The sequence below is a fragment of the Heptranchias perlo genome, chromosome 15, assembly GCF_035084215.1.
Source record: "Heptranchias perlo isolate sHepPer1 chromosome 15, sHepPer1.hap1, whole genome shotgun sequence".
Taxonomy (NCBI): domain Eukaryota; kingdom Metazoa; phylum Chordata; class Chondrichthyes; order Hexanchiformes; family Hexanchidae; genus Heptranchias; species Heptranchias perlo.
The window spans coordinates 24,967,685-24,979,060 of NC_090339.1; the positions used below are offsets into that span (position 1 = coordinate 24,967,685).

At 42.0% G+C, this 11,376-nt stretch overlaps 1 protein-coding gene across 1 annotated transcript; it reads right to left on the bottom strand.

Moving 5' to 3' along the window:
- Positions 1–3,639: 3,639 nt before the first annotated feature.
- cited1 (Cbp/p300-interacting transactivator, with Glu/Asp-rich carboxy-terminal domain, 1) lies at positions 3,640–9,752 on the bottom strand. The gene is made up of 2 exons (XM_067996645.1): positions 9,588–9,752; positions 3,640–6,769 (listed from the first exon to the last, which is right to left on the bottom strand). Exon 2 carries the CDS (start codon positions 6,742–6,744, stop codon positions 6,259–6,261), a length of 486 nt encoding a protein of 161 aa, XP_067852746.1. The 5' UTR covers positions 6,745–6,769; positions 9,588–9,752; the 3' UTR covers positions 3,640–6,258.
- Between the last annotated feature and the right edge of the window lie 1,624 nt (positions 9,753–11,376).

Genomic DNA, 11,376 nt, shown 5'->3' on the forward strand with positions numbered 1-11,376 from the left:
CCCTGGGCAGGTAGCAGTGAGGGAGTCTTTAGATGTGGAGATGCCGGTGATGGACTGGGGTTGACAATTGTAAACAATTTTACAACACCAAGTTATAGTCCAGCAATTTTTATTTGAAATCTACAAGCTTTCGGAGGCTTCCTCCTTCCTCAGGTAAATGTTCAGGAGCTCCTCGAAGCCTACGCATTTATACATATAGAACAATACATGGTGTTTACAGAATGCCCCTGCAACTGCCCGTTGCCAAGGCAATCACCGTGTTCAGACAGAGAGGTGTCACCTGCAGAACCCCCGAATACACATTCAACAAAAAAACAAACAGGAAAAAAAACAGAGAGAGGCAGAAACATCCGGAAGGCAGAGAAAGCCAGCAAATGACCCATTATATTAAAAACAGATAACATTTGTTCGCTGGTGGGGTAACGTGTAGCGTGACAGGAACCCAAGATCCCGGTTGAGGCCGTCCTCATGGGTGCGGAACTTGGCTATCAATTTCTGCTCGACGATTTTGCGTTGTCGTGTGTCTCGAAGGCCGCCTTGGAGTACGCTTACCCGAAGGTCGGTGGCTGAATGTCCTTGACTGCTGAAGTGTTCCCCGACTGGGAGGGAACCCTCCTGTTTGGTGATTGTTGCGCGGTGTCCGTTCATCCATTGTCGCAGCGTCTGCATGGTCTCGCCAATGTACCATGCTCTGGGGCATGGTACATTGGAAAACAAATGTTATCTGTTTTTAATATAACGGGTCAGTTGCTGTCTTTTCTATGTTTCTACCTCTCTATCTCTGTTTTTTTTGGTTTTTGGGGTTTTTTTGGTGATTTGTATATTCGGAGACCTTGCAGGTAACAACTGTCTGTCTGCACACTGATTGCCTTGGCAACGGGCAGTTGAAAAAACTGTCTGTAATCACCAAGCATTGTTCTGTGAATTATAAATGCGATTTCATTTCAAGGATTTCATTTCCAACAACGTTCACCTGAGGAAGGAGGAAGCCTCCGAAAGCTTGTGAATTTAAAATAAAATTGCTGGACTATAACTTGGTGTTGTAAAATTGTTTACAATTGTCAACCCCAGTCCATCACCGGCATCTCCACATCATAGAAATCTATCCATCTTTGTTTTGATAATAGCAACTGTTTTCTTTTAATGATACTAGGATTGCCAACCCTCTAGGAATTAAAGATTAATCTCCTGGACACTGTTGTGAGCAACCATGAAGAAAAATCATTGGGGCATTTTAAAAAGCATGTGTTTTTCATTTTCTTTGAGCACTTTCATTTATTGGTTATAAAAATATTGGACGTGGGGAAGAAAGGCTGTTTTAATCGGTAGAGATGGCATGTGATAAAACCTCCGGGACTAAGTCCAACCAGAGTTGGTAACCCTACCTTGTATAGCAGTTCATTCCCTGTTGATCACTCTTCTTGTGAAGAACTTCCTGACTTCAGTCCAAAATTTGCCTTTTACTAGTTTGAACTTGTGTCCCTTTGTTGTTTTCCCAGAACTTTTCCTGAAATTGGCCACAGTGTTTTTTTTTCTCCCCCAAGAGTTGGCATTATTCGCAATTGTGGAGGGTGGTGCAAAAGGTTACCACAGTTATGTTGAACAACGGTGGGCCTTTTGCTCTCTCCTTGCCCTTTATGTTTGTACAAGGCTTGGGTGAAATGGTGATGGATCCCATGATTTAATTTGATGTAATGTTTGGAATTTACCTATATTTCTGTACGGTCACCTCTCAGTTGCCTCCTTTCAAGTATGAAAAAGCCAATTTTCTCTATGCTTTCTTCATAACTAACTTTTCTGATGCTGGTGACCTGCCTTGTGGCTGTTCACTGCACCACTTCCACAGCTTGAATGTCACTTGTGTGTCCTGATGACGAAAATTGGATACAATACTCAAGATATGGTCTGATCAGAACACTGTGCAGTTTAAGCATGACTCTCTCTCTGACTTGTAATCTACTGTAGTTCAGTATTTTACATCTTAGGTATGGATAAAAAAATGGCTGAAGGATAGAAACCATCTTCACTAAAATAGGAGAGAGAGAATTCAAATGAATGCATTAAGCATTTGTACATTAGAATCCCATAATGTAACTTCAAGGCTTGGGTGAAATGGTGATGGATCCCAAGATCCCAAGAATGCTTTTAGCTGTAACCGCTGTTATAACTGATAGAAGCAGTGCATATAGAACATAAGAACATAAAAAATAGGAGCAGGAGTTGACCCCTTGGGCCCGTTCTGCCATTCAATAAGATCATGGCTGACCTTCTACCTCAATTTCACTTTCCCGCCTGATTCCAATATCCCTCGATTTCCTTAGAGTCCAAAAATCTATCGATCTCAGTCTTGAATATATTCAATGACTGAGCATCCACAGCCCTCTGGGGTAGAGAATTCCAAAGATTCACCACCCTCTATGAAGAAATTCCTCCTCATCTCAGTCTTAAATGGCCAACCCCTCATCTTGAGATGATGACCTCTAGTTCTAGACTCTCCAGCCAGGGGAAACAGCCTCTCAGTATTTACCCTGTCAAGACCTCTAAGAATTTTATACATTTCAATGAGATCACCACTCATTCTTCTAAACTCCAGAGAATATAGGCCCATTCTACTCAATCTCTCTTCACAGGACAACCCTCTCATCCCAGAAATCAATCTAGTGAACCTTTGTTGCACCACCTCTAAGGCAAGTATATCCTTCTTTAGGTAAGGAGACCAAAACTGTACACAGTACTCCAGGTGAGGTGTCATCCCTATCACAGACCTTCCCTTTTGTTCTTCCATTCCCCCCCTCCCCCAACACTTGGCCTGGCTCTGTATTTGCTTAAAAAATGTTTAATCTGCAACTTCTTCCAGTTCTGATGAAAGGTCATCGACCTGAAACATTAACTCTGTTTCTTTTTCCACAGAGGCTGCCTGACTTGCTGAGTGTTTCCTGCATTTTATGTTTTATTTCAGATTTCCAGCAGCCGCAGTATTTTGCATTTGACTTTGAGTTAGAATAGGGGAGATGTGTGAGAGTGACTCACCCTTCAATTTTATCTATGGATAGCACATAGCTGCCAGGTCCATTCAATAAGTTTGACAATTTGCAGAATGGGGCTTCATGGATACCAACCAGCACCCTACCATTCTAGGGCAGAATGCTTTGGAGTGCCAGCTTTTTCTAAATCTTTTCCATATAAATTGGCATTTTAAAAGTATTGAACCATTTGGATTGTCGCAAAAGTTCTAATTGGAGTTGCATATTAACAGTGAGAAAAGCTTGGCTAATATACATCAAAGCACTTACAAGCTAAGTGAGACAAAGATAAAGAGGCAAAGAGAGCCAAGTCAGAGATGGAGAAGAAGACAGAGAATAGGACACAGATAAGGATGGTGAGAGTGAGGGGCAAAAGAGAAATATCGATTAAAAGATAAAAGGCAGAGATATAAAGAAAGAGAAATGGCAGACTGAACTATTAATTTTTTGTATCTTTTCTCACAGAACTACACATACCCCACAACAAAATATATATGTTCCAACAGTCCCAGTCAAAATTATGAACTATTGTCTTGAAAAGCTCACATCATATAGTTGACGCTATAAAATGAGATGCCTCACACTCTTCACTTGTATATGACAAATGGTATGTTTATTAAGTAACAGTGCTGGTAAAATAATTTTGGTGCATTTTAAACAGTTCTACAACATGCCACCCAGAATAAGACAAAAGTGCCACAGTTTTAGGTCATCTAATTTTTTTTTAGCATGTGCATTTATCAATGGTCCACCAATGATTGACCTTATGAAAAGGTGCAAGTTGACAGCGTTATATTGTATAAAATAATGTTCCACTTTTGAGATGATCATTACAAATGTATTTTGTGTTGCAAACAAATCTTAAGAATTTGCAATATTTTCTCCAAACTTCTGGAAATATTTTAAAACTGTGGTGTAGGACAGCAAGAACACGTTTCCTGCATTGTTCTCATTTTATCCCTACTTTAAATACCTGCAGAATAGCAAAGGCAGGGAAGGGGGTGAGAGTCATGTGTGCAGCCACTCAAAGTTCAAACTAGAGTGAACATTGCACAATCAAAAACCGCGGAGGGGAAGAGTTTTTATGTTTTTGTTCAGGAAGAACTGCCCTTGAGCCCTGGTGGAGGGAAGAGCTAAATGTTATTTCCATCACAATTATATCATGTTCAAGTGACTCAAAGACGCTTTGGTAAATTTCAATGTGAATTGACTCATCACATCTGTGTGTTTGCTGAATATTTCTAGAAACTGTACCCCTTTAAATGCTTACTCACTAAGCACTTATTCAGTTGTAAGAATTTTACGGTATTTTAAATTTCCTGCCCCCATCCGTCAGAGGTAACTGAATTTATTCAATTACTCAACTTCATTGCTCAAATTACATTATACGGTTTAAATTTTTTCATCCTCTCACTTTCCCATCCACCCTAACAATTATATTTTGGTTTTATTCTCTTTATTGAATTTGCCCGATTGCAATCCCTATTCCATTTCCAGAACAGGAGGGCTGGCATGCAACCTACTCCTGGTCCTCTTTGCCGATGCTGCTCTGTAACCAGTTCCAGTGAGGGGATGCAGGAATTGACACGTGACATGGTTGATTTTGTCCCCCCTCCCTGAAGGAAAGCATCTAACCTCTCCCAGGCCCTTCCTCCAATGACCGACTGAGTGACAGAACTTACTGTGCATTGAATTGCAGTACAAATCCATGTCCTACTTCTCCATTGTTTATTTTATTACCTTGTGAGACATGACTGTCTAACTGTATAGATCGAACATCTTTTCTAATATAAGATGTTTTCTCCCATTGGGACTTTGCAATAGTCCAGCTGAGGGGAGGGGAAGGGAGGCAGGTGATTTCATCTCAGGATTCTGCCAATATCATTCTGAAACTGGCCACAAGGAGATGCACAAGAATTGTCCACAGTGAAACAGGCACTCTGATTTTATCTCATTGGAGAGAAGTGTCACTTTGTGCCTTCCCTTACAGACATGGCTAAGATCAGTAACCCAGCTTGTGGAAGACTATCAGTACTACCATGTGTCACAGTATACTGGTGCTCATGCCAATATCTGTATATATAGTATGCCATGTAAACACCATACCTCTAAAGTGGATTGAACCCACTTCAGCCTTCGGATATAAACCAATCCAGAGGCTTGAGGAGATAACAGGCAGATAGACTGAATGGCCAATACTGTACGTCATGGAAAATGGCCACTGCTCCCCTCTTCTTTCACCCTGAACAGCAAGTCTTCACCTGCACTTGATGGTTTTCTATTTATTTTTTTCTTCAGCATTTCTTTAACCAGTTTCTAGACAACTGACAAAGTTGGGAGGGGCAAGAGGGTAAGCCAGCCCTGGAAGAGTGGAAACAGCCAGGAGAAGCGGCCACAGCCGTCTTCTCCTTATCTGCCAGGACATGATATATAAATGAGGTGGTTTCACGAGCCAAAAGGAACAACAACATCAAGTTTATATATGAATATCAACTTCGGAATCCAAATTAAATGTGCCATGTGGCACAGTGGATTGGTGCAAAAAAGTCCTATGCCATTGCCTGTTATAGTCCTGGCAAATTAAATACAGCAACTTCAGAACTCCAACAAAGCGATCTGGCATGTTGCATGTTTGTCCACAAGAGATCGCATGTGTCCTCCTCCAGAGCTGAATGTCCCAAATCTACAAGAAAATACGAAGAACTAGAGAGTGGGTTGTGGCTGGTGTAGCTTTACGGGAAAGTCTGAAGTCCTAAATATCTCCAGCTCGCAGAAGAAAGAAAATAGCAAGAACGACTTCCAGGCATCAACTTTTTTTAAGGCACACCAAACAGGATCACTGATCCTCCGCTTTTGTGTTTCTTATAAATTAGTATTTAAAAGTGCCATCTCAGCTTGTGTCATTACATCTCACTAATGTCCTGCGTCAGTGCTATAAAAGCTCCTTAAACGGCTCTGCTTCTCGGTCGGTGTGGAAGCCTTTCTTTGACAGCTGATAATCACGTTGAATAAAGACATAACACTTCGCGAAAAAAAAAGCCAATCCACTATATTAGTATAGTTTGTAAATAGGGAACTGGCTGCAATCGTCTTGGGACGTTTTACTACGTTAAAGGCGCTATATAAATGCAAGATGCTGCAATCATTCTTAGATCAGTTCACTTGGGGTCAGTTCAGATCTGTTTTAATCAGTTCAGTCAATATATAGTTACCATCTGGCCAGGCTTGCTCGCTATCAGCAGGTGAGCGCATTGCTGGGAGCCAAGTCTGAGGTGAAATCAAACTCGTTGTGTCCCAGCCAGAGTTCAGGCAGCTCGTCCACCCGGTCCAAGCCCAACTCCTGCACCAGGGTCATGAGCACGTCCTCGTCGATGAGGTCCGTGTCGATGATGCCCGGTGCGTGTGGGGGCGGTGTAGCCGGGATGACCTGGGCTGGGGGCTGAGGAGCAGCCAGTGCCTGGCTATCGCCGGGGGCTGGGGCGGGGTGCAGAGCCGAGCTGTGGTACTGGCTGTTGAGTTTTTGCAGCTGGAAGCTGGCCAGCAGCTGCGGGCTGTGCAGGCTGAACTGCTGCTGCTGGACCCCGCACGAAGAGGCGATCAACCCCGAGTTAAATTGTCCATTGCTGCCGCCGGGAACCCTGCTCCGAGCCACCGAACCTCCATAATGCAGCATGGTGACCGCTTCACGCTCCTTCAGTCCGGGGTACACCAGAGAACTCATCGATCCTCCAGAGATCAGCCAGGACCTGAGGAGGGTAAAAAAAACTTTAAATTAACAACACCGCCAGGGGGCGAATCTCAAGCACAAAAACTGTACCTTCAGTAAAGTACAGACACCATAAACTTGTTCATTCTGGGGCTTCCTAAATTTATACATTTATATTTGTTATACTGATTACTATTCTAGTCTCTGACACCGTGCTGCAACATGTTAGTATTCAGAATTGGTTTCAGCTTGTTTCACACTCCTTACCAGTGTTCTACAAATTAGCTCCATAAAGTGCATCTTAAAAGTCAATTTCTCTGACAAATAACAATCATGTTGCAAAGCACAAAGCAGGACAGTCTATGTTGGTCCAGCTATTAGTAGCGAAGCGTTTGGGATCAGATTAACTATTTGTCATCATATAAGAGGGATCAGTTCAGATCTGTTTTACAATTGGCTCCATAAGAGGGACTGGGGTTATCAGACATTTTAAAAGATGTATTTCATGTGCAATTGACATTTCCAGTCTTTGCAGGCTGAAGATGAATCAGAAAACTGGTCACTGAAACTAGAATTAAAGTTTAACTAGTATAAACCACTGTAACTATAGACATTTTTAAAGAATACTGGGGTTAATAGGGTTAAATTATGAGGACAGGTTGCATCGACTAATCTTGTATTCCCTAGAATATAGAAAATTATGGGGCAATCTAATTGAGGTGTTTAAGACGATTAAAGGAATTGATAGAGAGAAACTATTTCCTTTGATGATGGAATCCAAAACAAGGGGGCATAACCTTAAAATTGGAGCTAGGTCATTCAGGGGTGATGTCAAGAAGCACTTATTCACACAAAGGGTTGTGGAAATCTGGAACTCTCTCCCCAAAAAGCTATGGAGGCTAGGTCAATTGAAAATTTCAAAATTGAGATTGATAGATTTTTATTAGGCAAGGGTATTAAGGGTTACAGAACCAAGGCAGGTAGATGGAATTAAGATACAGGTCCGACATGATCTAATTGAATGGCAGAACAGGCTCGAGGGGCTGAATGGCCTACTCCCGTTCCCATGTTCCTAATTACCATTGACAAGCTTAACCCCTTATTCATAAGAAAAGTGCAGGATCAGAAAAGACCACTGACCTCATCCCTCTGGTATACAGCCCTTCATTTTTTGCAACTAACTGCATTTTGATCACCCCTGTTTTTTTCCCTACCCGACATATTATTCCATACATTTATCACTTTTGAATAAAGTTGTTCTTCCATATCTATTTTTAAATTTACTTTTCATTAATTTAACTTGATGCCCTCTGATCCTACTTTCCTGTCTTGATTTAAAATGGTATTCTGTGTTGGCAGTATCTATATCATTTATATACCTCCATGAGGTTACCTGCCCCTTTAACTGCCTCTTTCTGGGCGGTAGAGCTTGAGCTTTTCTGATCTTTCTTCATAACCAAAGACACTGGTTTGCAGTTTTCACGGAACATGGATTAACTCGCTGGGATCTTCAAAACATTGGTAAAATTCCTACATCGCATGTAATAATCATCGAAATTTGCTTATTCAGTCACCATAAACCAATGGCCCTGTTCATAATTAATTGGTTCTGTAATTGCCCGAGTCAGAGTTGTAACCTTTAGTTATTCCATTTGCTTACTTCTGTACCTGGTGAGACCTCAGCAGTGCCCAATGATTCCTTCATGGTGATAACCAATACCTTTTTGCTGCTTTAATACAGGAAGAATGTTTACGCATTGTGTTTAACACATTTTGCTATTTAAGGGGAACCTAGATAAACACATGAGGGAGAAAGGAATAGAAGAGTAGGCTGATAGGGTTAGATGAAGTAGGGAGGGAGGAGGCTCATGTGGAGCATAAACGCCGGAATAGACCTATAAGGCCGAGTGGCCTGTTTCTGCGATGTACATTCTATGTAATTCTATGCTATTCTCATCTCTTGGGCCCTTTTTGTGTCTCTATTATCCCGATTAATCTGCTATAACAAATTCCCACGGTACTCCCTAAGTTCTCGCTCAGTCCAAGCACTGTGCTGCACATTCTGTGAATTTACTGAACTTTTCAAAGTATAAAAGCACATATGTAATAAACATATAAAATCATTTAACAAGTCCTAAATTGATCATATTTAATAATATTCGAGATAACGGGTCTTGACTGTGGTAATTGTATACATACATGCAAGACAAGACATTTATAAGGATTAAAGATATACATAATTATCTAGATACATGCTTATATTTTATTTATTGATTGTACCGCCAGATGTTTTGTTTGAGGTGTTTAACGATGCATTTGCCGTTAGGGTCGAAATAATCTACCGGAGACCCATGTGTTTTAATACCGTTTAAGTGCAGTCCAATGAATGTCTTTTTAACATCGAATGTATTTCATCCTCATCCACGGTACGAAAATGCGATGTGGGGTAAACTTGACAGGATCCGCTCACTCCCAGGAGGCTGGACTCATTTTGGTTTTAACTAAACACAGCGACCTGTTTCTATAAACATGGTTTCTATAAATATTCAATTGGTTTAAAAGAGTCTGGCTCCAGCTGGTGGTGGGATCGGACCCTGCATAAATCTAACGACATATCTTTTTAACCAGCCAGTAAGCAGATCAATGAACGCCGCTCCTGGAGAGGAGCAGTCAGCCTCTGCTAAACGGTCAAGCAGGAAGCCTCTAAAAGTTGAACAGGCATTGATATATTCTTCATAATCTAGTAATCTTTATAATCTGGTTTGCACTTAATTCAAATTATTGCGAATATGTATTGGGCATTAAACAAAGGGGAGGGGGAGATCTGTTACCCATATGTGTTCAGTGCTCAGCCTTACCTTCTCCAAGGCTGGTTCCCCGAGCCAGTCTCAGGTCTGATTTAGGGTGCAGAACCCCCGCCCCCTGCCCCCTCCAAGAAAGTTACTCCAAATGCCCAACTTGTGTGAGATGCGATCCTACCCCCGCTGGATTGGTGCTAGGGCTCCGCTTTCCACACGGTGATCCGATCTAGATAAATCCCCGGAGGTGAAGGCTCAACTCAGAGTCGATTAACAGATGAACGGTAGTGTGCTGGAACGGGTCCGAGTCCAGAGTCGTTGGTCCCACAGATAAATTTGACGAACTGTGTATAACTTGCAGCAACGGCGATATCTGTGCAGATTTTCTCCTGGTCAATGTCCAGGGGAAGGCAGAGTTGCCAGGGAGTTATAGACCGGTCCTAAGGAATATCTCAATCTGAATCATCCACGCTTGATCCGATTCTCTCTGCTGAGCAAATCTATGCACTGCTCCCTCTGTGAATCCCCACTTGCAATGAAAGAGCTTTTCTCTGGTCTCCGGACTTTATTCTGTCCCAGTCCCATCAGCATTCACTGACACAAAGTGCAGATTTAACCAGGAGGAGCGATTGCAAAACCTGGCCTGGATCATCCGGTTTACTCGTGGGCAGATTTCCATTGATTCCCATCACTGGAGGGGAAATAACAAATATTGCTTGCATCTCAGCCAGAGTGACGTTAGGGTATTAGAAATGAGAACAGTGCCCCTGGATTAGGATGGGGATAAACCAAAATTCCTACTCCTGATTGCTATCCAGTGAGTTATGCTAGAAAGTGCACATGCATTGGTGTCAGGTAAGGACAGAATAGAAATAAAAACAGAAAATGCTGGAGAAGCTCAGCAAGTCAGGCAGCATCTGTGGAGAAAAAAAAAGATAGGGTAGGTCCTGAAACGTTAGCTCTGTTTCTCTCTCCACAGATGCTGCCCCACTTGCTGAGCTTCTCCAGCATTTTCTGTTTTTATTTCAGATTTCCAGTATCCGCAGTATTTTGCTTTTGAAGGGCAGAATAGAGCTCAACTGTGATGCCCCCTCCATCAGCTAACTATCCATCACTCAATGTTTGGGCCATTAGGCCAAGTTACCAGAGGGCTGCCATTGCCTGTGGAATAGTACCGAGAATGCATTTTTGCAGCATTAAATATGTCATTAGCAATTATGCTTTTGTTATTCACGGCCTTATAGAATCATAGAACCATAGAATGGTTACAGCATAGAAGGAGGCCATTTGGCCCATCGAGCCCATGCCAGCTCTTTGCAAGAGCAATCTGGTTGGTCCCATTCCCCCGCTCTTTCCACGTAGCTCTGCAAATTTTTTCCCTTCAAGTATTTATCCAATTCCTTTTTGAAAGCCATGATTGAATCTGCTTCCACCACCCTTTCAGGCAGCGCATTCCAGATCATAACTATTCACTGCGTAAAAATTTTTCCTCATGTCGCTTTTGGCAAAAGAACCAATCACCTTAAATCTGAGTCCTCTGGTTCTCAACACTTTTGCTAATGGGAACAGTTTCTCTTTATTTACTTTATCTAAACCCTTCATGATTTTGAACACTTCTATCAAATGTCTTCTCAACCTTCTCTGTTCTATCGATGGTAGTCATGATGTGGAGATGCCGGTGATGGACTGGGGTTGACAATTGTAAACAATTTTACAACACCAAGTTATAGTCCAGCAATTTTATTTTAAATTCACAAGCTTTCGGAGGCTTCCTCCTTCGTCAGGTAAATGTTCAGCTCCTGAACATTTACCTGACGAAGGAGGAAGCCTCCGAAAGCTTGTGAATTTA